Consider the following 27,027-nt stretch of genomic DNA (forward strand, 5'->3'; position numbering starts at 1 on the left):
GAATTCATTTTCAACACTGGACAGCCCTACTGCTGTAGGTGCCAGCCTACGGCAAATATGGATCCAGTTAATGCTATTTATTCAGACCATTTTCTTTCTATCAAGGAGAAACAGAAAAAGCCCAGGGTTCCTTCTGAGCCCTTACTTGGGTCTCAGAGAAATGTATACCCAATGCTTGAAATATCCTGGAATCACCACCAAAAAAACTTTGCAATCCTTGCCTTTACAGATCACAGAATCATGGAATGGTTTGGGCTGGGAGGGACTTCAAAGATCACCCAGTTCCAAACCCCTGTCATGGGCAGGGACACCTTCCACTAGACCAGGTTGCTCAAAGCCCCATTTAAAGATAAATTTATGTTATGTAAGAAGCCCAAACAGTAAAGTCTATGATGCTGTAATTTACAGCCAGTGTTTCCAGACCTGGTAGTGAAGATGTGATACAAAATCCAAGCACTGGTTTGTGAATTGCTGCCTATGTAGGTCCTAAGAACTTGCACAACTTTAAATGGAGTCTTCAGGGATGCTCTTTATTTCTGGTATGGATCCTGTTGTGCTTATAAGATCATGGATTACAACAAGATTTCTGATCCAAATTTCAGTCACCTGGATTTGAACATCTGTCAGTGAAAAGTCCACAGAGCCTGCAGAAACCTCTCTTCAAGAGGAGTCAGGATTGTGCAGTGCTCAACACCTTTATGGAAACCACCTCTCGAAAGCTTGAGGAAATAGTTTTCTTCCTCTTGTATTGAATGATGCACCCAATGAGTGCCTCTGTCTTGTGCAATCCTTTTGCTGCACCTCTGACAAAACCACAAGCTTCACTTCTGATTAACCCACTCTGCTCTGCAGTAAGCAGGGCAGAACCCTGCTGAGCTCCAATGAGCCTGGGCACAAAGATGACAGAGCAATCAATCACCCTACCAGCAGGTTAAATCATTAAATCTCAGCACATGGATACTCTAGTTGGAAAATGTGATTAAGTAAAACTGCAGCCCACTCTCCTCCTCTGCCCAAAAGGAGAAGCAGACGTTCTGTCTAAAAGGGCTCTGGTGCACAGTACGAAACTTAAGGTCTACATCTTTGAAAGATTTATGGGTATAGGAAAGTACTTACTTTTGTGCAACAAAAGAAGGATCAAAGAACTCAGACGTAATCCTGTTTGCATACAGGGAACAACTAGTCATAGAGCACAACCCTGAAAAGCATAAGACAAACCATTCAGTGGAGCCAGCAGAACAGCTTTGGGCCTGACCCTGAAGCCAATGAAGTCATGGAGAATTGTGCCCGGATTTCTGCAGAAAAGAAGCAGCTCTGATATGACTTCAAATACACAAACTTAGAGACGTAAAGTATATTTACCAGAGAGTATGAAAATCAGTCCAGCTAAACAAGCTATTTTTGCTTTAGTCTGATCGGAGCCTCCGACTTTAGTGCATTTCATCCCAACCAGTCCGAAAATGGCACCGAAGAAGCCCAGGCACACAGCGGAGATCATCAGTCCTCTGCAGGCTTGGATGTAACCTGCAGTGAGAAAGAGTAAGGCTGATGTGAGAACTGGGACCACAATGGGTTTCAGTGTAGCTCCTCTCCCTCTGTGCAGTGATAGGCACTCTTCACTACTGCAAACAGAGTCAGACCTTGGCTGGACTGACATCAACTTGCCATTTATTGAGTGTGTTCTTCAAAGTGACGTGTGCCCTTCACATGGCATCATCACCTGAGCCCAGTTTACAAGAGACACACTATGGCATGCAGGGCTGCGAAAAAATAATCCCATTGTATAGTATCTGCAAGAGGTTGTACCCAAGAGGTTTTGAAGAGCAGCTCCACATGGTTTGTGTAGCAGCTGTCGCAGGTTCCAGAGCTACTCTGTGCACAAAATAAGTCAGTCTTCTTGTGTGTATGTTGCAAATGCAATACAACTGGCAGCAGGCTGGCAGCAGTGACACTGGCTGGGGTCCTGGACCTGCCTGTACATGCCACTGATTTGGACTGGATTCACCAAGAAGGCCCTCATTCTGCAAGAAAATCACACGCCTGCTCAGCTTCACAGACAGCAGTAGTCCCTTGAGATAAAACAAACCACTGTCATACGTAAGCCTGGACAAATGGCTTTTGGCTGGCTTTAGCCACGTACAGCTTTGCTGTGCTGGCTGACACTGCCCTGAGCTGGACCTCACAGGGGCAGCAGGGCCTTTCAGCAGGACAATGGGCCGCTTGGCCTCTTCTCTCTTCCAAGAATATCTTGTAATTGAAAGACTGTGATAATCTCATATCACTGTTTACAGGGTGGAACGCTGCAATCTTACACAGCTGAATAACCATCACAAGATGTTTTTCTTTATAAGCTGTTGTTACATCTCATTTAAAATGAAGATGTACTTCCACTATTGGGGCATTCATTCTTTTCGCTTTGATCGCCAGTCAGTGAAAATGTTGAGAGCTAGACCATGTTTCCATTGCCTATTACAGCAAATTTTACATAATAACAAAAGATCACCATCCCCTGTGCATAAAAGTCTTTCATATATAGGAAATAAATATATAAAGGCAGGAACTAGAGGACACCTAATTAAAACAGAAGGCAGCAGATTCCAAACAAAAAGTGCGTATGTTCGTATAACAAAGTTGTGGAACTCCTTTCCATACGGTATGTGGATGCTAAAGGTTTACAGAGATTCAGAAAGAGACTGGATACATTCATTAAAGAGAAATCTGTGTCTGGCTGGCAGTCCCTTGAGCTGCAGGTGGCTACCACTGCTGCTTGGCTGCCTTCTGCTCTCCTTAGTGCCAGCCACTTTAGCCGCTGCTGGAGGCCAATGGGCTCCAGCATGACCACTTTGTGTTTGAAGAGTGTTCAGCACGCACGCACACCCACCCTTAATTCCCAGCTTTGTGCAACACGCAGCACACAAGAAGCAGTTTGTGGCACATAACACCCTGTTTTACCATTCCTTCCGAATTCAAGTGCTGTGCTGCACACAACTTAACTGGCATTTATCTACCTCTGTTGGCATACAGACTGTCTTCCATTTGCAGCATGCTTTTGTAGCCCATCTGTTATAGAAACACAATGGTCCATGACTGTAACTGTCATACGACTCGCATGTTGGAATGTAAGAGACAGAGTCATTTGTGCCAGACTCAAGCCTGAAGAAAGCAGTTCTGCTTTGTTAGTTTTTGCTATAGGCATGGAAAAATTGGCTTTTACTACTTTTGGTGGTGTGTGATGTATTTCCTGTAGCACAAAGGTAAAGCAGGAGAGGAAGACTGGCAAAGAAGCTATTATTTTTGACAGGTCCAATTTATTGACACTGTTAGCAGCTAATTGACACATTAAAGTGCTGAACCATGAACATATTTACCCGGAGGTCCTGTAAACTTTTATTTATGTCCAAACCTCCTAGGAGAAACAGTAAATATTCACCCCAACCAAAATAACCAGCATATGCTGGGAACCACAGGGCTGAAATTCAGCGGTTCCTGAAGGTCAGTACACAGTTCTACAATAGGTAGAGGGTAGTGAGACAGCAAGAAATAATTAACTCACTCACCCAGAAATCATTTTCAATTATAAACAGCGTGAGCTGGAGGCCTGCTCAGTTCTGCTGAATGAATAACCTTCCTCACTAAATATTTCACCAAATCGGGCAGGGCAGGTGCAGCGGGACGTGGTTCAGCTCACCACAGCAATCACCCAACTGGCACATGTTTTTAGGACAAAATGTATGGAAAAGTTAGATCACAATCTACACCGGTAACATGGAAGAGCAGAAGACCCTGTCAGTCCCACTAAGCTGACTGGAGCATTAGGAAGCATCAAAGGGTATAATCAACCTTTTCACCAAATCCAGCCTCCTGTTTCATGGACCTGAGGTTAAAACTATGTATAGCATTTGGCTGTAAGAGTAATTAACTTCTTCTTTGCCTCCTAGAAAGCAAGAACATTCTACTGCTTACAAAGGCTTATCATTCAGAGGAACGTAAAGGGGAGCTGCCTATTTCTTCACATTCCTCCACTCAAGACTAAAGACCATCCCCCTTCCAAGTGTCTATTGTCTGTATTTATGCCAGCTCCTGCAAGAAGCTTATTCTATACATACTGACCACCCAAACGAAGCTCCCAAGCAACGAACCCCCATGTGTTTCAAGCAGACAAACATGCATTACTCATAAAGTCATGTTTAGCAGCATTCCAAGAGAAACCAATTTCAAGGCTTCTTTTTTTTTTTTTTTTTTAACAAATGTGTTTTGTCTTGCATTCAAATTAATCTTTCTAGAACTTCATCTTTCTTGCCTTGCTGCTCTCATGCTTGCCTCTCATGCTCACAAACAGTTAGGAGGAACTCATATATCCATATCATACAACACTCAGAAGTAAATAAATATATATATATATGTATGTGCCACGTTCTGGGGACTGTCACTTTCACAGTAAATGCCTCTGGTGGCATCTTGCAGTCTGCATCATATGAAATATAAGAGGTTGCCTTACAGATAAAGCACAGATTCCTTCCAGAAGTACACACCTATTGCTTTTGTATGTTTTCCTAAGCTCTAATACCCTCTTTTAGCTCATAAATACATTTTTGTTCAGCTCTGTTCTTGCAAAAGGTCATTGGATCCATTGTTGGAGACATGGAAACTGATACGTCCTCATTTGCTGAGGTGATTTCATCACTAAGTTTCCACCCATGCCCAGTAGCACACAAAAGTAAACCTGAAGTGTTTTTGAGTCCCACAGACAGCAGGAACATTTTTGCTTGCACACAGAATGTGGGGCTGGGTCCTTAACAAGGGCTGGCCAAATTGATTATGTATGCATAAAGGTGGAAGGGCATCACATTCAATCTTCTCTGGTGGCCACTCTTGCGTTGGCCTGAGAGCCACTGGGGCAGCCCCAATGCAATGCCACCCTCAGCAATCTGGGGAACACAGCCCAAGACCGGTTTGTAATGCAAACTAAAATGAGGGTAATGGGGAACCATCTCTGGATCACTCTGACCTGAACTATGACACTGCTCCTGAAGAAAGAAGGACTTCTTCTGCATCCCGTGGGAGAGCCCCAGCCACTGGCATGGGGAGAGCCTGATTTCTTACCTACCATTTTGCCTCTGATCTTCTGGCCGACCTGAGCAGTCTCTCTGGACAAGAAGTCCAGCAAAACTCAGAGGTTTCATATTTGACAAAAAAACCCCCAAACATTTCCATAGAAGAGGAATCACTCTGTGAGGCAAATCCTCTCCAGATCCATGAGGAAAGAGTGGAGCAGAACCACCTTTCCCTGGGGCAGCAAAAGTATTTCTAGTAATTTCCCAGTCCTGCCCTACCATTTGGAGGAGAGCAACATGTCATTGCTAAATGTATCTCTACAGGGTTATTACTTCTGCTCACAAACACTTCAGGGAAAGTGGAAAGGCAGATCTGCCTTTTTTGTGTCTTCTGAGTCTCCTCTCTGGGGATGGAATGAAGAATCATAGCTTCATAGAATAGTTTGGGCTGCAAGGGACCTTCAGAGGTCATCTAGTCCAACCCCCTTGCAATGAGCAGGGGCATCTTCAACTAGAAGTTCCTGTGTTCCTGATCCCAGGGACTGGGACCCAGCTTAGCCACTGAAGTCAGTGCAAAGAAGAGGAGGGAAGGAAGAGGCTACTTGAGGGCTGAGGCTGATTCAGCTTCATGCTGACACACCGATTCTAAGCTATGCGTGATGCACTGCAGCCCCATGCACGCTCCTGCACTGGGGAAGGGTTTGGGTCAAAAGGGGAATGTACACACCCACTGTCAGGCGCTGACGGGTTCCCAGTAGGGCCTGTAACCATGAGGAGGGCAGTCTGGGCCAGGCTAGCTACTGAAAACACCTCTCACTGTGGTGGCTGCCCTTTTGCCCCATCCCTCACTGCCTGGTCGGTGCTGGGGGGTTATGTTAGCCTCTCTCCAGCATGACTTTCATTCATGTTGTGCCTGGGAATGAGGATCTCGCCCCATGGCATTTAGAGATGTCACCGAGCAACACTGAAGCCAAGAACCTTCCGCTACTAATAAACACTCTGGCCAGGAGGCTGGGATATAGCCCTTCCGGAGAAGCATGTCAGATTGACTTCTGCCCTAAATGAGTTAGTGCCCTGATGGCTGCTTCACTTGTGAAGAACATGCCTCAGAAACTCATTTATTGGGCAAGTTGTTGGAACTTGTTACCCAACGCACAAGCTTTCAACACACAAGTGTTTGGAGAAAGGGATGGTAAGGACTTTGCTGTCAAGTTTCTTCTTCATTTTGGAATTTCAGATGTTCCAAATTCTGTACATGTTGTAACTACACTTTTCTTACTCTAAAATCCAGATTAACCCAAAACTAAAGGAACAGCTGAACAATAGATTCAGTGGATCTGAAAGGTTATGCACCAGCAATCACTCTGTGCCTGCCTACATACAAACCACAGCTCCTTGCCCAAGCCTGGAACTATATTCTTGGCTGCTACACTTGGCCATAAGGTGACTGATGCCAGTGGAGGCCCACCAGCTGTCCCACCCCTTCGGAGGAACCAGTAACCCCCTCTGTCACCATGGGGCTGAGTCAAGAGAAGGTCTGGGGTACGCTACTTCTCTACCCAAAGGAAGCATCCTGCAATAGTGATGCTTATGGGATGCCTGCACTACTTCTTTTTAGTATTTTGACGTTTTTTAGCCCTACAGAGGTTAAAGGCTTTCTGATATTGATATTAATTAGCTTCATGACAGTATTATGTTATGATAATATTTATCTCTGTTAGTGATTTCATTAACACACTCTCTTTTCCTTTTAAGCAAACCTTTCACTACAAAATGCACCCTCAGACTCCACTGCAGAGAGAATGTCTGGCCAGACTGTGAACAGTAGGCCTGATTTTTTGTATCAAAGCCCCTGGCACATTATATGTTGTATTGTTACAGCTATAAAAAATTGGAAAATGTGCCATGATTTTAAAAACTTTCGCTCCCTTTCTTTATAGCCATTCCTGAGACTATGTAAGCTGATGGCATCTGCACCTTCCCTGTTTCTGCCAGCCACAAGGAAGTGTTCAAGGCCAGGCTGGATGGGGTTTTGAGCACCCTGGTCTAGTGGAAGGTGTTGCTGCCTGTAGTAGGGGGTTAGGAACTGGATGATCTTTAAGGTGCCTTCCAACCCCAACCATTCTATCATAACCAGTGCAGGTTTATCAACTGAAAGTCCAGTTGCAAAGATTTCCTGCAGTGACACAGTTTACCGATAGGGCTTTTGTCAAATCCCTCAACCAGGGAAGAGACACGGCACTCACTCAGCCTTCAGTTTTAGGCACTGCAGCAAAACTCTCAGCTTTACACAAAATAACTCTGTTGTAAAACTATGCCTTGCTTCTGCATACCTTTGCGTCCCTTACTGCCCCAAGCTTTTGCACTGTCATTTATCAACGACGCAATTAAATCCCAGTTAATAACCACTTAGCAAGAAAAGCAAAGGAACATCAATTAAAACAAAATGATGCCAAGGCTTGTTCTTCTCTACCGACCGTCGCACGGCTGGCAAAGCCATAGGAAAAGAGGAATGTCATGATGGTTGGAAAATAAACCAGCAAGAAAAATTCCTCTGCATTCTTCTTGTGTCAAATCCACATGCATGGAGTCTTCCGATGGGGGAAAAACAAGAAGGTAGCAAGAAGCTAAACCGGGCAGTTGGGCTCCAAATACAACCTCAATCGGCAGGTTTTAGGGGTTAAAACACACTTCCACGGGTGTGAGCAGCTAGTGCTCTGCCACCTGACAGGGGACATAAGGGCACTTGCCTTCCCGGGGTCCCAGCCTCCCTCCCGGCCCTGCTTACTGCCCCCCGGCACCCCGCTGCCCGCCGGTCCTGCCGGGAGGAGCCCCGGAGCCCCCAGCCCTGCAGACCGGCACGGAAGGTGAGATGTGTGGGTAGGGAAATTGGGATGGGGTTCGGCGGGAGCCTGACCGTCCAGCGCCAGCATGGATGGGAAGTCCTTGCAGTTGGAGACGCCGGTGGAGTCGGTCACGCAGGTCTTCCAGAGGTTGGCCCAGAAGGTGGCGGTGGTGATGACCGTGCCGTCGATGGTGGACACCTTCCAGTAGTCGGTGGGCAGCGTGGAGGAGACCAGCACCCAGCCCGAGATGGTCAGCAGGAAGGCGATGATCTCCGCCGACGTGCTCGCCATGGGCCCGGCAGCAAGCAGTCAGCGGGCGGGCAGCGGCGCGGAGCCGCGGCGGCGGCAGCCCAAGAGCGGCGGAGTCCCGGCGGCAGCGGCAGCGGCAGCGGCTGGGGCAGGCGGAGCGGAGCGCGGAGGAGCGGGGCGGTGGCGGCGGCGGCAGCCCTGAGCCGCGCAGCCCAATCAGCAGAGGGAGCTCCCGGCGCCCCCCCCGCCCCGCCCGGCCCCCGGCGCCTCCCCGGGGTCCCCCGGCTGCGCCCCGGAGCGGAACGGAGCGGAGCGCCCCTCGCGGGGGCAATAAAGAACAGACCCGACACCAAACCCCCGAGCAAACAGCGGGGCGGCCCCTAAAGAGGCTTTAGGTTCTCCCTGCCCTGCAGGTGAGCGTCGCAGGGAGAGCGGGCAGCCCCGCGGCAGATGCTTCCTTAGCATTAGTAGTTTCAGGTTTGCATCTCCTTCTGCATGCAGACACTCTCCTTTTCCCCCTCCAAAATAGCCGTGAGGGGGTTAGTTCTGAGCAATGATTGTAGAAAACATATGTGCCAACCATATCGAGCGCTCCAGGTTCATACAAGGAGGTAAGCTTTTGAAATGACATAGCAAGGCTTTTTTTAACACTCTGGATGTCGTCTGTGCTCCTCTTACTATCCATCCACAGAGGATACAGCTTTTAATGGCTGGTTTTGCAACGTGCGGTGATGAACTGAGCTTTTCTATCTCAGTCTTAATGCACTGGCATTTGAGCCTGCAGCTCACATGGCTGAAATTATCCACCACGGCTTCTCCTCTTTTCCTAAGCTGTTTACTTTCTACATCAGTAATATATTTGCCATTGATGTGGAAAGTACACTGCCGGTCTTTACTTTCCTCCTATTTATTTCAAAACTATTGTTACAATTTCTAAACCTTTTTGCCAGCCAGGCAATCAGTAGAGGATAAGAAGCCACATTTACATCATTATTCTTCTGATGAATGCTCTTTGGTTTTGCCATGTGGACACAAACCCGGATGTAATCATCTTATAGACATTAAAAAAAAGGGGGGGGCGTGGAAAAAACCCAGCTACAGTAAGGTGTACCCTGGGGTGTGTGTCAGAGTTCAGTGGGAACAGGGTGCTGATCTGTTAATGTCCCAGCAGGATAAAATGGGGTCCACAGCCATGTTTACTGATGTGGTGGCTTTCTGCCTGCTCTCTGCCTCCTAGGTACTCTCCAAATACTCTCCAAGTCTCATCTACATGACATTATAATCCAAGTTCCTCTAGAGAGGGACTTTTTATAAAGGCCTGTGGTGGTAGGACAAGGGGAAACAGCTTCAAACAGAACGAGGGTAGATTTAGGTTAGCTTTAGGAAGAAATTCTTTACTGTGAGGGTGGTGATGCACTGGCACAGGTTGCCCAGAGAAGCTGTGGCTGCCCCATCCCTGGCAGTGTTCAAGGCCAGGTTGGATGGGGTTCTGAGCAACCTGGTCTTGTGGAAGGTGTCCCTGGCCATGACAGAGAGGTTGGAACTGGATGAGCTTTAAAAGTCCCTTCCAACCCAAACCATTCTGTGATTCCATGATTTATTGTAGGGCCTGGCAGCAAAAAGCCAAAAAAAAAAAAAACAAAAGAAAAAAAGTGGTGTTTTTTTTTAGTTTTGGTTTGGTTTGTTTTTGGTTTTCATCTTTGCCACTAGGATAGCACTTTGAGCTCTTGCAGGCAGGATTTCTATTGGTGGTGGAATGCTAGGCCAATCCAAGCAGTTATCAGCTGGGATCTAACCCAGGAGACTTGAGACCAGGTCTGGGTCATTGTGTTTTCTTCATGTGGGGAGCTCACCTATTCTTTTGTTGATAACACTGCTCTAGTTAGTGTAAAGCTTGTCGAATCCAGGGACTAGTGCCTGGGCAAGTTTTGGCCAGGTCCCATCAGAGGTTTTCAGTGTACTGCCACACTACAACCAGCAGGCTGGAGCGAGCTTTGCAGGATAGGAGCACAACCTGGAGACTTCTATGTCTGAACCCCAGGGAAGAAGAGGAGAAGGAAGAGGAGCTTCCTGACAAGTGCAGGCATCCCTTCCCACGGGGGCTGTGGAAGGGGCAGGCTGGGTGGGTGACCCTGCTGAAGGGGGTAACCAACCCTGCTGAAGCTGCTGTGGGCTCTGACTGTGAGCTCCAGCAACCAAATCTGCTGTCCCAGACCACTGTGCTTCTAACAGAGCTGGGCTTTGGCTGTGATGTGCAGCATGGATCCATATGTTTCTGACAGGCACCCATCTACCGACAGGGACTTCAGAGGGAGCCCATGAAGGTAGCTTAGGACAAATGAAGCTAATTCCACCTCAAATCCACTCTGCCTGTCAGTAAGGAAACTTCCAGCAGGGCTAATTTCATAGGATCATAGAATGGTTCAGCTTGGAAAGGACCCTAAGATCATCTAGTTCCAACCCCCCTGCCATGGGCAGGGACATCTCACACTAAACCGTGTCACCCAAAGCTTTGTCCAATCTGGCCTTGACCACCACCAGGGATGGATCATTCACAGCTTCCCTGGGCAACCCATTCCAGTGCCTCACCACCCTCACAGTAAAGAGCTTCTTCCTTATATCCAACCTGAAAATCTATATGTTCATTTCCTTGAAAACCCCATTTTATCCAGAATATGTAAAGTAGTCTCAGCATATATGAGAACCAGGCTCACTTTAGCTCCAGGGAAAGGCTCCTCTTCTCTACTCCTGACACTGCTGCTTCTGAGGATGTCTGTGTTACTGGTTCAGTTGTTACTGTCTTTCCCATCTAAAATCAAAACATGGAGCTGAGCTTCTGATCTCATCTGTGGTGGTGTAAACCCAAAATGACATTGTTCACTGCTGAGTATTCCCCCCTTGTTAAAGAGTAAGGGAAGTTGGAAGAGATAGACTTCCCCTTTGGCATTTTCTTTGTGTTGGCTGGGATCTACAGGGATTAGAAATTGGAAAACATTCATCTGTGAGGCTGTTTCTCCCCTTACTACATTTTCAGCTTCTCTCTCTTGTGCAACTCCAAGTCCCTCCATCATAAGCTTAACACAGACATCTTCCAGCTTCCAGTCTTCAAGAAAACAATGGTCCTTTTTCTCTCTGTTCCTGTGGTAGGAGCTTAATATCCATATGAAGGCATGCCTGTAACTCCCTTCAACATCTGTCTTTCTGCCACCAGCTTTGGCTTTTCCTACTTGGCTTTCCTTGCTATTTTAAACTTATACAGTAGAGTGAAAGACTTGGCTTTTGCTTTGTTTCTTGTTCCTGTGTTTTGGGATAGGCTGTGACTCGGGATCTTTTTGGAAGCTCTTCATACCACTGTGGGACTGCTTCCTGTTCTTTTCTGTACAAAAGTTAATCAGATCATTGCATTAACACAGTTTTGCACTGGGTCATTTGACTGAATGTGGGTTTATTCCCTCTGACTGAGAAAGAAAAGTACTCACACCTTTTTGTTAGAAAATCAACCCTTGTGGTTCATTTTTTGTAGGAAGTCTCATTGACTCTTGGGCATAAAAATGGCATTGGGAGGGGGAGTTATTAGTAAGTGCTTAGAATTGACTATTTCAATTAAAAGGGACCTACAGTGGTCATCTAGTCCAACTGCCTGACCACTTCGGGGCTGGCCAAAAGTTAAAGCATGTTGTTAAGGGCTTTGTCCAAATGGCTCTTAAAACCTGATAGGCTTGGGGCATCGACCACCTCTCTAGAAAGCCTATTGCAGTGTTTGATCACCCTCTTGGTAAAGCAATGCTTCCTAATGTCCCTGGAAGTTTTGAACCATTTCCACAGTCCTGCAACTGGGTACCAGGGAAAAGAGATTAGCACTTCCCTCTCCACTTCCCCTCCTCAGCCCTGTCGCCCCTCAGCCTCCTTCTCTCCAAGATAGACAAGCCTATGAGGTCCTCAGCTCCTCCTCATAGGACATTTCTTCCATCCCTGCCACCATCTTTGTTGCTTTCCTCTGGATGCATTCAAGGACCTTCATGTTGTTCTTAAATGGTGGGGTCCTGAACTGCCCACAGTACTCAAGGTGAGCCTACACCAGCACTGAATACAGTGGGACAATCACCCCTTTTGACCAGCTGGTGATGCTGTGTTTGATGCACCCCAGGATGTGGTTTGCCCTCCCAGCTGCCAGGTCTCACTGCTGACTACTATTGAGCCTGCTGTCAAACAGCACCTCCAGATACCTGTCTGCAGGGCTGCTCTCCAGCCATTCTTCTCCCAATCCATACTTGTGCCTGGCATTAACTATGTCCTAGATGCAGAGTTCAGCATTTTGACTTGCTAAGTTTCATCCCACTGACGATTGCCCAATGCTCCAGTCTATCTAGATCCCTTTGCAAGACCTCTTGTCCCTCAGGAGAGTCAACAGCACCTCCCAGTGTGGTATCATCAGCAAACTTGCTAATAGTGTGTTCAACTCCCACATCCAGATCACTGATAAATATATTGAACAGGACTGGCCCTAGAACTGAACCCTGAGGAACATCTGAGGTGACCAGTTGCCAGTCAGATGTAGCCCCATTCACTACAACCTTTTGAGCTCTGCCTGTCAACCAGTCCATCACCCAGCGCACTGTGAGCCTGCTCACCCCACAGTTGGACAGCTTGTCCAGAAGGGTGCTGTTGAGGGACAGTACGAACAGTATTACTGAGATCCAGATAAACTACATCCACCACCTTCCCTTCAACCACTAGGTGGGTGACCTTATTGTAGAAGGATATCATATTAATTAAACAGGACTTTCCCTTTGTGAATCCATGTTGACTGTGCCTGATGATTACATTGTGATTTAAATGCCTTTCAGTAATACCCAGTATAATCTTCTCCGTAAATTTTCCAGGAACTGAGGTTAGACTAACAGGTCTGTAGTTTCCCTTGTCTTTCCTCACACCCTTCTTGTAAACTGGAATAATGCTGGCTAGCTTCCACTCAGGAGGGACCTCCCCAGATTCCCAGGATTTTTGAACTACATATATTTTACAAATCAGAATTGAATATTATTCAATGGTTGGATTTTTATAATGTACAAAAGATTATTGTGTTGCTAAGTACAGAAGAGTCCTTCAGAAACAGCTTTGCTCTCTGGTCTGAAATACAGGATATTATTTTAGCTGTTGCAGGATCAAAATCACAAGCAATCGTTATTGCCTCATAAGTTAAACAGCAGATGACAACAGCATTTGTTCTGCAGCCAGGATAAGCAGGCTAGGGTCGTCATGCCTTTGTTCCACAGTAATTTTTCTTGTAATTTTACCATGCATAGGTTGGGCAACTTGGGACTTTTTCATGGCTCCGCAGCCTTGTGATTTCCAGGGTGTATAGAACGCTGGTGTAAGGAGAAAACCCCCACCAATTTGATCTTTCTAAGCCTGAAGGACAACTTCCTTGTTTGCTAGGGTTTCCCTGAGGATTTGAATGCTGAAAAGGTAAGGCAGACATGCAGGGAATATAGACAGACTTGTAAGAGTGTTACCACCTGGGCAAGGTCAGGTCCACTGTCAGTGATAGATCTGGGGGATACACCTCAAATTGGCATATGCATTAGAGGAGATCGAAGCAACCCTAAAATGAGGAGGCTTCTGCATTGTGCAGAACAAAAAGAGCCACCTAAAAAGTGAGCAGCCAGACCCTCTAAAGGAGAGCACAGAATGTTTCTGTATCATCTAAAATAACCCATCAGAGTGGGAACATCAGTTAATAATCACCAGTCCCTGCTGGTGGGGTCACTGCTGCTGTTTTTCTTAAGCTACCAGAAATGAGTTACATTGAATTGCTGCACATCTGTTGTGAACTGCCAGGATAAGAATGATTTTGAGGTATGCAGTTCATATATTACGTAACAAAAAGTAAAAAATTAATAGGAAGTGACAACCCAAAGCATTTTAAAGGAATGAAAAATTGCATTCCACAAGCCAATAAACTTTCCCCTCTCCCATTTTGTGCAGCATGTTCGGACATTGCAGGCTTTGTTTCTTGACACTGAGATAAATGCAGTGTTTCTTTCTTCTTTTTTTTTTCCTTTCAGCTCAGCTTAAGTTTGCTGAAAAAGCCGGTGTTGTTCCCTGAAAGTTTGCAATACAATGCTTTAAAAATAGATATAACCTGTTTAACAAACTGAGCAGGAAATGTGAAGCAGTGCATCTCCTACTTTACTGGAGGTGCATTCCTCCTGGCCAGCAGCACAGGTGCAGCTCTCGAGCTTCAGAAGTTGCCTCCACATCAAGTTAAGTTTTACTGAACACAGGTAGGTTGCAGTGGAAAGGGAAGCTTTCAGATTGATCTTTAGAATGTTTGGCCCTATGTAATGTGATTTAGAAAGGGTTTGCATAATAAAAGAATACTGTATCTAATGGAATTTCAAAGGATTTTGTCGAGGTGGGATGCAGATGAGCAAATGTCTTTCCAAAACAGCCAGTGCTCAGAAGCAATCCTTGCAGTGAGCCATAAAGATGAAGAGGTTGAATCCTGACTGGTGTCGGAGCTGCAGGCCAGAGCTGAGACCGTGGTTTTCCCAGAGTGGGAATGCTTTCCCACCAAGTGCATCCTCTGCCCCTGTGTGCCAGAGCTGCTCTCTGCCATTTCCTGAGCACTTGCGGGCACAGGGAGTCTGTCATCTTTTGCAGGTATCGAGATAGCTCCCAGCCAGAAGATTTGGACAAGCCTGAGCCAACCCTCTGGGAGGAGCGGAGCAGGACAAGGGGTGTGAACTGGGACATGGAAAATTCCCATTAGGTATCAGGAAAAAAATCTTTTACCATGAGGATCACTGTAAACAGTGAGGTCAAGCACTGGAGCAGGCTGCTCAGAGAGACAGTGGGATCTCCCTTCTTGGAGATGCTCAAGACTTAACTGAACATGACCCATCTGATTAGATGTGTTTTGGACTAGATGACCTCTGGAGATCCCTCCTAACCTGAATTATTCTATTACCCTATGATTTTGTTACCTCACTGAATCAAATACAGTGACTACCACTGGAAAAATTTTCCTATGCATAAATAACTGGAAAAGTAGATATATGTATGGCTGATATGAACTGAAATACATATATATGTGAAAAGAAGATTTCAGCGTATGGCTTAAATAATACGGCACCAGGGACCACATGCAATCATATTCTGAGCTTAACATATAATATGTAATCATTAGTGCACCAGTGTGCCGCTTAGAGCTATAATAAGCACTGCAGTATCTCTGTCTGCAAGGAAGCTCTTCCCCATGCCCTCCTCTGGTTCCTCACCCCAGTTCCCACAGCAGCCCCTTATTTACTCAGAGAAGGGTTGTGCCATAAAGAAGTTGGTGTGCTTTACCGTCTCTGGCCCCACCGTTTATCAGACACCAATTGTCCTGGCTGGTGGCATAGAAAGATTTTGTTTAACTCAGAGCATGAAAACCACAACCTGGAGCAAAGCAGCTCCTGTAGCGTGACTTAATTTGAGAGCAAACGGCCTGAGATCAAAAAAGGTCATGGTGACAAAGCGGAGTTAAAAGCTGACTTAGATCAACATTCTCAAGCAGCCCAGAAACAAAGGGAATAAGGAAATAATACTGTGTGACTTTTTTGATAGATATAGATTAAAAAAAAAAGATAATCAGGTTGAAATTAATGTACATTTGATCCATCAGCAGTACTGATGGGTCCCACTGGTTTGATTTGGTTTCTAAAGTGAGGTGTGTATTTGAAATGGAAGTGATAGCCAGACTGATTTGACAAAGGTCAATGAAAAGAGGGGCTGCCTGCAGCCATAGAAACTCTTTGATAAAGAGGACAGATTTAAAGTCAGATTTAAACCTGCTCACAAATGAAACTGACAGCAATGAGATCTGGGGAGATAAAAAACGCCTTATACACATAGATGCTAATGGGAGCGTGCATATGCTGGGGACCATGGTCAGGTTCTCCCTATGTTCCCATCCTCTGATATCACTGCCTTATCAAAAGTCAAATCAATCCAACGTACTTGTAAGTTTTTCAGCATAGCAAACAGTCCTTTGGTTCATTTTGTGTGCAGTTCGTGTGCAGCACAGGGTCTTCCTATTCCTCAGTGCAATGTTGTGTCTCCACACTCTTGAGAAAAGTCTCCCACTGTCTACTGCACATAGTTAATGAAGCAGTACATTACCTAGCTTATTTTCGCTGGGTCACAGTTCAGAGTAGCCAACAAGACATACACCAAGAACAGGACACAATGTGCTCTGCCTTGTATGTTAATGCTTTCACATTCCCATACTGAAAATATTTCTCTTGCATTACATTGCAGTAGCTCTACCTTTCCATTGCCCTTCTATAAAGAAATAAAGCATTTTCCACATATAACAGAGATTCAGTTAAGCACTGTGTTTATCTGTTTTCCTCTTTGTCCGAATGTCTTTTCTCAGCTATTTATTTCAGTAGTTGCTTTATATCATAGAATCATTTAGGTTGGAAAAGACATTGAGGATCACTGAGTACAACCATTAGCCTAGCACTGCCAAGTGCACCCCTAAAATATGTCCTGAAGTGCCACATCTATATGTCTTTTAAATACTTCCAGGGATGGGGACTCCATCACTTCCTTGGGCAGCCTCGCCCAGTGCTTCACAACCCTTTTGGGAAAGACATTTTTCCTAATATCCTCTGAAACTTCCCTGGTGCAACTTAAGTCTGTTCCCTCTCATCCTATCGCCTCTTACTTGGGAAAAGAGACCTACACTGACCTTGCTACAGCCTCCTTTTGGGTAGTTGCGAGGAGCGATAAGGCCTCCGTTCTAGCTTTTGAATTCATTTTAGCTACAAGCCAGCTGAAGAAGGGCAGAATCACTTTTGAGAATTTAGTGTTGAAATGATGTAAAGTCTATTTTCATGCCAGAAATGCACTTCAACTTCGGGAAAAGGAGAAATTCTTGGAACTTCGGGCTTAATTCCATTTTGTAAGAAAAGTCTGGAGCAGTGAATGATGCCTCATGTACATGGTCAACAGTTGGGATTTTGGTGGCAAGGCCTTTATTGTTGAATATTTAAATATTGCATTGCACAGTTTTTCAGTAAGAAAAATTGTAAAGTGGAAGAACATGGGATAATGAAGCGATCTCTTTGGTTTGTGCCAGCTCTGGGAAAATGTGTTCTGTTTTTCTTTCCCAGTGTCTGGTGTAGTCAGCTTATGTCCTGTGTCTAGAGAGGAGTCAAAAAACTTCCAACAGCAAATTCCTCAATTTCAGAAGTCTCCATCTGACAAAGTGGTGGCTTTTGATTCTGAGTCGCTTGACAAATACCAACAAAATACAAACACCAGTGGATGCCAAACAGTGAGGTTGGAGACACCAGCACTTATTGTAGCGAATCCTCTTTGTTTTCCTACAGGATAGTGCGCTGTTGACAAAAATAGCTTTTGGTGATGTCTGAGGATTAAGGGTTTATTTGGAAAGATGGCCTAAAGCGTGGTGTTTGGTGGTTTTTTTTAAATGTGGTATTCTTCAAGTGTTAACTTTGCTAAGCACATATGGGAAAAACCTGATTTGGTAAGAGTGCAGGATGTGAGTTTGGTAAGGTATCACAGTATCACAGTATCAGAGTATGTTAGGGATTGGAAGGGACCTCAAAAGATCATCTAGTCCAATCCCCCTGCCGGAGCAGGAACACCTAGATAAGGTTACACAGGAACGTGTCCAGGTGGGTTTTGAATGTCTCCAAAGAAGGAGATTCCACAACCTCCCTGGGCAGCCTGTTCCAGTGTTCTGTCACCCTCACTGAGAAGAAGTTTCTTCTCAAGTTTAAGTGGAACCTCTTGTGTTCCAGTTTGTACCCATTTCCCCTTGTCCTATCATTGTTTGCCACTGAGAAGAGCCTGGCTCCATCCTAGTGACACTCCCCCTTTATATATTTATGTACACTAATAAGTCACCCCTCAATCTCCTCTTCTCCAAACTATAGAGACCCAGCTCCCTCAGTCTTTCCTCATAAGGGAGATGCTCCACTCCCTTAATCATCTTAGTTGCCCTAGGTAGGATGCAGTTAGTACATAATCTGGTACGCAAGAGCTACAGGTTTGCTGCATCCATTAAAGAACCTGACACAAATGTTAAAATTCAGCTGGAGGAAGTGTTTGTGTTATTGCTGAATACTCTGCTAATGCAAAATACTGTACTTCAGTATGAAATGCAAAACATAACCATGCATGAAATTCAGTTCCTAGTCATAAACCCTCCACACACACACCCTTTCTAGTCCCTGTGAAATACGGAGAATCTATAGGAATATAGGAAGATGTGCAGACTTCTGAGATGAATGCTATTGCCTGTGAAGGAAATCTAGAGGAACTGCCTTGGGCAAAGGCATCAGCTTATAGATACCTGTGCACAGGCTGGTCAGTGGCACTAGCGCCTTGCAGAGCTATGGTCCTGTGCCAGCCATTGTCCTTGTCAGGCACTTTCCGGTGACACGTCACATGCCCTGAGCTGTGAAAATATTGATTCTGGGATCACATACCTGAACCTGTTTCAGTTTTCCTCCCATCCCAAACAGGAGCTAACCTCAAGCTGAGATCCTCATCATGCCAATGTAATGCTCTGGAGGTTGCTCCAAGTCCTTTTGCCCACCTCTGCCACAATTGATTTCTAGCTCTGGCAGCACAAGCCCCAGCACTGGACACCTCTGCTGGCTGAAGTTTGCATAAGGGTGACCCAAGGTGCAAGTCATTCTCCCCTGCCTGTGGTCTCTCTCTGCAGAACCCCATAGCAGCTCTGTTTCAAGCCACTGCTTCTGTGGTGATGCTGACTGAATGTCACCAGGCTCAGGCAGGTGTTACATCCCAGCTGTACACAGGTTAACCAGAGAAATGAAAGAAATGATAGTTTTTGATGATTTAGTTTAAGGTGTAGAAAGGAAAAAACACAGTTAAAACAAAGGGAAAGTGAAATCCCTCCCTGTGTTCAACAAAAGTTATTTCTCATATTTTTCTAGCAAGCCTCACTCCTGGAGCACTGACCGAGCACCCCCTTCTTGACCATTCCACCAGCCTAATACCATCCTGGGCTCTTCCAGGCCCCCACCTAACCATACACATCATCTGCCTGCTGTCATCCTGATGAGTCACCACATGAGTGGCTCAGCAGATGGGCATCCTCAAGTTTTGACCCCTCATCTCTCTGCCCCTCTCATGTCTCCAACAGTGGCTCACATGGGAGAGTGTCTTGTGCAGGCAGAAACTGCCCAGTTGCCTGGCAAACCTTATGGGCGCCAGTGTGTTTCTTGGCTTTTGCCAGGGACCAGCGTCATCTTTGGATGCATGCCTCGTGGCTCACAGGCTCTTTGCCCAGCTGCATTTCAGTGATTAACCTGCTGCCTTCTTCTGCCAGCTTAGGGGTTTATGTGACCACACCAGAGAAGACAGGAAAGTTAAAGATTTGCTTGAACTCTCTGAGACTGGTATGAAGCACCAAGGGTGGACGTCCCTCTAGATATTCAGCTAGATATCTACCTAGTTAATAAAGCTTGTTACAGTCATGCTGCAGACCTTGATCTCCAAACAAGGCTTGGAGAAGCCAAGGGGCAGTGTTTTCCAAGGCAGGACTGTTAAGAGATCACTCTCCTGCTTGTGCTGTCCCTGAACTCAACCCCTCTTCTGCAACAGTTCTCGGCACACTGCTATCTGTTGGCTTGTGGGAATGGCCTCTGCCAAGTTTTTCAGGCGTGGAGTAAGTTGTTCCCTTCTCATTGTTAAAGTGTCATAGTTAATTTCTAATGAGAAGTGCCTTTGAACTTCTGAACTTCAAACTCGACAGAGAAAGCCCTCCCTTGAATATACCAAAGCCTGTAGCTGTGCTTAGGAGAACGATTCATGCCACATACTCATCATGCTGAGAAATTATCCCAAGTCCTTTATGTGGCACATGCATCATTGAATGTATTAATATACATGAGCAAATAAAAGAAAGCCGTAAGACTGGGATGCACATCCCTAAAAGCAGCATTTTCTCTGCAGGTTGTCAAACAGACTGAAATACCAATCACTGATCTTTCACAACAAAAATCTCTCACATCTTAGAACAAAGCAAGCAAGTCCACTCATATGGGTGTATATATATATATATTTGTATATATTGAAAGATTGTGATGCAAAGACTTTCCTATATCCTTGCCTTATGTATTGGAACAGGAAAGAAAGATTAGGATCTTTGTTTCAGAAAGATCTACTTTATCCAAACTGCTATTTACGTGATATAGGAGCAAAATCGTTAGCCAACAACCCCACCAACCACAGCTTGATCTTTTCTTAACAAAATTAAACACATATGCAGCTCAATAAGTAAGTATTACCACAACAAACTGATGAAGCCAATTCAAAAACAGCAAGAGAGAAAGAAAGGTTTAGAATAAAAAGAGGAGACTAAAGTAACCCAGCCCTCCCTTAGCAGACAAAAATGTTCTTTTCCCTCTCCTTACAGAAATCTATGATGAGACTACAAATGGTGTCTGATCACAGCGCTTCTCTTTATTCACACAATTTCTTCTGCATTATAGATATTCCTACATACTACTACCCACCACTTGTATATCTCCAGGATTTTTCATTACTAGAAGTGGGATGGGCATGCAATAACACAAGCAATTCATTAGCCCTATCAGGAATTATCTACATTTGCTTGCAAAACAGAGAGGTACTCTGTAGTTTTGCCTTAAAACTCCCTGGACTAAAAATGCCCATCAGGACAGTAATTTCATTAGGATTTTCATCCTTTTATTTATTTATTCTTTTTTATTTTATTTCTACACTCTTTGTGTTCTTGCTATTTAGAATGTGCTTTAGTGTGTTTAATCCATTGGAGAAGGTTTCCCAAATGAGCCAGTTGTGAACCATGGACCACTATCTTTCATCAGCTCCTTTCAAACAGTGGGTTATGATGAAGTGTCATATTCTGGCTTGGTTTGTTTGTGCAACAGTTGGGATTTTTGTAATGGGGAAGTAAGGTTCTTGAGTAACCTCCATTTGCTTTCAATAGAGCTGCAGTGGCCTTGAATGGAGAGGTGTGTCTGAGGATTTTTCCCTGTTGATTTCCAGCATTTAATGCCTATTTCACTTTCTTATAGCAGCAGTAATGCCTGGCTACATAAGCTGTCTCAAACCCTACCTGATACTCTGGTGGGCAGTTAGGATAGAGTTCAGTATTTCTTTGGGCATGCTTTGTACCATTGCAATGCATTATTTTCCACTTTAGAGTTCCATTGTCTTCAGTGACTTCAGCTCTACTGTCCCAGTGCATTTGCAAGCTTGGAGTACCCAGAGCTTTGACAGTGTCCGCGTATAATCACTCCCGCGTGCGGGTAATTTTGGAGTAATTTGTACTTGTCAGTAGAGTTTGCCAGATTTCCTATTGAAAGGTTGAAGTTGCCAGCTCATGTAAATCTGCTGCTGTCCTGCTCTGCCTGGGGTCTTCCTTCACAACGGCCAGCTGTTGGTCTGTACAATTATTTCTGCCCTGTGTATCCTGCAACTTACAGTCTCATTTGAATGGTGTCTGCTCACGACCAACTCACTAAATAATTCACTTCCAAAACCAGTTGCCAGTGGTTCCTTATCTGTTATGATCCTGGTGGGTTTTAGGATTATTTTGGAAGCGGTGAAGGATCAACACCATAAGAGGCAAGCCAGTGAGGGATTTACTTTGTTATTACATTAATATCAGAGTATTTTAATGTAGGTGTCAAGTAGATATATTCACGTGCTGTTTCTCCAGCTTCCAGACCCTTTCCTGATGCCCACTTCAGGAAGGATCTCTAAATTGTGATGGTAAGGGTCGACTTGCCTTATGCATTAGGATGCTCATGAATTTCTCTTAGATTTACTTTTGTTGTTTCGTAAACTAAGACAAAACTACTATATAATTATTAGTTATTCCTGTTTGCTGGGAGTAAGGGTGAGGTTAAAATGTGTTTGTGCCTGGAAAGCAATCATTGAATGGAAAACTCCAGAGAAATACAAAAGTTTCGCCCCCTTTGTAGGCTGAGATGACAGGAGGGCACACTGTATAACCTCCCCATTTGGCTGGACCACAGCTAGAAATGTGACTCTTGCTTTGCACCTGAGTATGCAGAGACACATTAACAGAAGTGGTTTTGTGTGATGATTGCTGTATATATGCTTAAGGGGCAGGGTTACATCTTTGAGCTGAAAGAAGCTCTTTGTAAATACATAAATCATAGAAGGACTGCGTTTGAAGATTGTATCATATCCAGTGGAGGTGATAAAATCTACACCACATGTGCATCTCTGAAATGAGTCATGATTTTGAATAATGGTCCATGCTTGTTCATTTTCATGTGAAGTTATGAGGAAGGCTTAGCAGGAAAGGCTTACTTCAAGCTTTCAACAACTCCTCAAGATCTGCTGGTCTGGGAAGCTTAAAGAGCACTCACAAAGGCCATGTGAAATGGTAACAACAATTGATGACACAAGAATAAACAGAGCTATCGATCTGTGTGACAGCTGGCATAATTAACAGTGTGGTCTAACCACAGTGACATTCTTCTTCCTCTCCCTTTCTTTGCCAGCCATTCTCATCATGACTTCTTTAGCTCTGCAAGGGGCCCTTCATCCTTGTCTCTATTGCAAAATTGATAACAGCACACAAATGATGTAATTGGATTTTCCCATAAGTTAGTTAACTTAAATCTGCAATGGATATGATGCCATATTCATATGATGCTAAACTGCTGGTTGGCAATAAGCACAGTATAGGTAACCCTGTCCCACACTGTCACTGTGGAGCATTACCTGGCAAAGGCCAGAAACAGAATGCTCTCCAACTTAGATATCCAAAATGCAGATGTCCACATCTGAGCTATTCATTGGAGCTCCAGTCAGCATAGTCAAAGGAGTCTGGAGAGCTACTCAGCTGGTCAAACTTAGGGTGAAATGGGATGAATTGTATCCCTGAATCACCTGTTTCATTTTACTGACTGTAAAAGGAATCAAAACAGACAGATTCATATGTAGTTATCTATATCACAAATGTCATAGCATGGGATTTTTACTATGTTTAATGTCAAATCCCATATTTACAAATGGAGATAGAAACAGCCTGAAAAGGTTTTGACATTCACAAATACAGGCTGGAGATAAATTTTGCGCCCTCTTCTGGAAGAAATGTTTGATACATTGATATCATATATATATATATGGATATAAAGAAGTCTGTACAGTGAAATTCTCTCCTCATTTTCTTACAGCAGACTTGTCACAATGAACAACTCGGTAGATGCTGACTCTTCCTTCAGTTATGATCACTTGCAGTTACCAGTACATGTGGCTCCTGAATCTGTCTGCTGATGAAGTTAATAACCAGACTGTGGTCTCTTGTGAAATGTCTTCCAAGTGAATACACCAGAGCTCAATAAAAACATAGATTATTATTTTTTTAAGTCCACTGGTATCTGTTCACCCAAAGTACCCAGAGCAGAAAACACCCCGAGTCTGACTATGCACTTGTTGTACAGCAACATCACTCAATTAGCGTCCACACCGTTTAGATTTATGCAGCTCCGAGTTCATAATCAGATCCTATGTCCAGTCACAGGAAAGCAAACAGCAATTATTTTTTCACTTGTAAGAAGAAATGGCACTTCCCAGTGCCGTATCACACACCTTATCGCCCTGAACAAGCTGAAATGTGGCAGATGGATAATGCAAGCAAAAGAAATGGTTGACCTAGTGAGTCTGACCTTGGAAGAACAGTAATTTCACCTATCAAAAAAGAGTGCTCCCAGTTCACCCACTTATGTGGGAGGTTCATTATCTGAAACTTGAAGCACGTATGAAAAAAGGGAATGAGAAGAATATGGACAACTTTCCAGGTGGATCTGCACATTCCTATATCTGAGTGTTTCATCCAATTCAAGCTAAATGACACCTCTTCCAAACTTCTCATTTAAGCAGGGTAAATTACAGCAGAGCAGGCAATTATTACAGTCCCCAGTCTGTATGGTCTCAGCAGAAGTTTTTGCAGGGTATCTGCTTTCTGCTGATACCATGGGGTTACATGCTGGAGATGTGTGATCACTCAGAAGCTTGCTGCATGCTGGCTAAGTATCAGCAAGTGAATAGCAAAGAAATACTTATATCAACAGATGGATTTACTATGTTAAAATTGCAAGGATCATAAACTACTCTTTGTATTGCTGGCAGACCAATGATGTGTGTTAAGCCTGGTCATAACATCTTTGGCAGAGTCTTAGCCAATGGTCTGAAAAGGGTCACTGGAATAGTCAATTCCCTCAAGTCATTTTGAGCTTCGGAAAGAAAAGAAGCTTTGCCAGCAAGAAGAAATGAGATCTGTTTTGTGCAATCAGCTGTCCTTCAAGCCAGTTCTCTTTTCCAGTCTGGATAAGGCAGGATAAAGTCAGACACCAGCCTATTAGCTTTGCTTTGATGAGTTGTTCACTGTTAGCTTCGCTAACTGTCCTTGGAAAGGGAGGACCAGTGGGGCAGTATATGGATATGCAGAGATGTAGACCCACCTCCTTTTCTGGGGGAAAGGAGTAACACTGGAGTGCACATGAAAATTTTGTGTCCAGCCCTTTTGCCATCCCACAATGATCAGGCTGGGTCTGAAGCTGTTCTTACCCACAGCTGCGCAAATATGGCTTGTTAGAAGTGCCTGTGTTTTTCATCAGTAAAGGTCTGGGGTCCTACTCTGCAGCTTCTGCTCAGTGCTCGACACTGCAGTAACCACCAGCGTTCCCTGTGCGGTGGGCAGGGGCATACAGGGCTAGCAGAGCCTCAGTGGCCCCTGCTATCCCCTGAACTGTCATCTGAGCCTCTGAAATGGAGACCTTGCAGCTCTGGCCAAGCTCTGTGTCCAGGGAGTCTTGTCTGCCCTCCACTTCTAGCCTTGCTTGTGCAGATTGGTAGTGGCTCCCACCTCCTGTGGTCCTGAATGGCAGTTTGGTTTTCCTGCACTGCACCTGAACTTGGACCTGAACACATTTTGCTACCAGGACATCACAGCAACAGGGCACCTAGGCTTTCCAAGGATGGGAAAAGTCTGATCTTCGGGAACTAGATTTCCTGTGAGTTCCCAAACTCAACACTGTGATGGAGGAATAGGTCTGTTCAGACTTCCATACTCCCTAAGAGCAATGTGAGAGAGAACATGGGTGTGCAGAGGCTGCAACAGGAGTTCTCCTGAAAGCCAGCCAAACTCTGAACAGTACTTTGTAATGAACTTCATTACTAACCTGTTTATCTCCTTATTTGCTGGACCGAGCTATGGCTGTAGGATGCTTTGGCTCTACAAGAGATAAAATCTTACTGGGATTATACAGCTCTTTTCTATTAACAACTTCTTGGTAGAAGATTTAGCTTATATCTTTTCACGTTTTAACACCTCTTTGTGCCCCCAAAGAATGCAATGTTTTCTGTAAATGGTACTTAAGTGTATTCAGGATATCTCATTTTACTGTATATTGTTCTCTGTTCTCACAGGAGCCTCTCACAGAGGTTTGGACTCTACAGATACTCTGGACACAGTTCTTGCAAAACTGGTTATGTCTAATGTTTTGTAGCTGTTCCAAAACACCTTTGGCAATATCTGCTCTCTCACCTATTTTAACAGTTTCTCATTTATTAAGTTTGAATGTTCTGTGGCTTGAATGGGCTTTATATTTTGGGGCTGACCTTTGAAAGTGCGAGGCATGCAGCAGTACTCTCGTTAAGAGCAGAAGTTAAGCAGAAGATTGCAGGGTGAGCTGCATGGATGCATAAAGCAAAGATGAACAGTCTTAAGCACTGAAACTGGCAGGATCAGCTTGAAGAACAAAGGAGACGCACTCTCATAAAATGATGCAGTGGCTCACGATGCAAATCTGTCCCAAAGTATCTAAATCACCAAGGTGGCTTAATTTTGAATTTGTCTGCCTGCTTTGAAGAGGGTAAAGTCTGCAGGTTTCCCTTGCAATACCTTTGTGACTGATACCTTCAGCAGGCCCCCGGTAGCAATGGCATTTCTATCAACTGATGTGAGCTGTGGAGTCAGCTGGGCTAGCTGCTGTAAACACTGCATTCATGAGCAGCTTTGGTACCTTCCTAAAGGCCTAAGAATTATGGGCTGTCTCTGCTTAGCTAAAGGCACTGTTGGGGACAGTGCTCTCAGACCAAGTTTGCAGAGTAGCTTTTATCCACCCACTAGCTATTGCTAAAGGAAATTGTCTAGGATCTCATTGTATATCGTCTGGTTTGGGTTTCTTCCAGATCGTGATGGCTCTAAGATATAATGATGAATTTTAAGGTAGGGTTTTTCATTATTTTTGAGCAATGAAACTCAATTTAAGGTTTTTTGCATTCTGATATAGCATGTCAGTGCATGTGGGAGAAGGTGTTGCCTGTTGGTAAAGCCAATCTGTGGAGCCTGCCATCCCCAGAATTGCATCCCCGGCTATGTTTTGGTCAAATAAAATAATAATCCCAAAAAAAGATCTTGGGAGTGAATTAAATGACATAGTGTGGACAGTAATGGGGAGGATGATGAGCTTGGTGAAGACAGTGGCAATGTGGGTGACTCTGTACTTGGAGAATCTGGTCTTTGAGAACAGGACCACAAGCAGCTGGGACTCACCTGGAGTCACTTGCATCTGGAGTGGACTAAAACACTAGTAAAGAGAGCTCCTGATTCTGCCTTACAGTGGGGCAGGTTGAGGCTCAGCTAGCTTTAGCAAAAATATTTACCCCAAATTGGTCATGTAGAATCTTGTAGTTTGTAGAGAGAGAAAGAGTCCCAAAAGACAATTCCTTTCCTGGTTAAGGCAATTACAGAAGACAAAACAACTAAGGAGCAATGCAGGTATGTAAGTATAGGTGGCTAG

At 44.7% G+C, this 27,027-nt stretch overlaps 1 protein-coding gene across 2 annotated transcripts in view; it reads right to left on the minus strand.

The window, feature by feature from the left end:
• Positions 1-27,027, minus strand: part of CLDN10 (claudin 10) — a 56,318-nt gene that overhangs the window by 6,324 nt on the left and 22,967 nt on the right. Inside the window, exons 1-3 of one of the 2 annotated variants that reach the window (XM_061361109.1) lie at positions 7,972-8,285; positions 1,363-1,524; positions 1,117-1,198 (exon numbers count right to left, since the gene is read on the minus strand). In XM_061361109.1, the coding sequence (XP_061217093.1) occupies positions 1,117-1,198; positions 1,363-1,524; positions 7,972-8,191 (464 nt within the window). In that variant the 5' untranslated portion in view covers positions 8,192-8,285. Of the gene's footprint in view, positions 1-1,116; positions 1,199-1,362; positions 1,525-7,971; positions 8,286-27,027 lie in introns of those variants that run through there. The other variant, XM_061361110.1, reaches the window with a different exon arrangement.

This window comes from Neopsephotus bourkii, unplaced genomic scaffold (genome assembly GCF_033783945.1).
Source record: "Neopsephotus bourkii isolate Nb327-2 ecotype Australia unplaced genomic scaffold, CSIRO-AGI_Nbou_v1 NB_1052, whole genome shotgun sequence".
Taxonomy (NCBI): Eukaryota; Metazoa; Chordata; class Aves; order Psittaciformes; family Psittacidae; genus Neopsephotus; species Neopsephotus bourkii.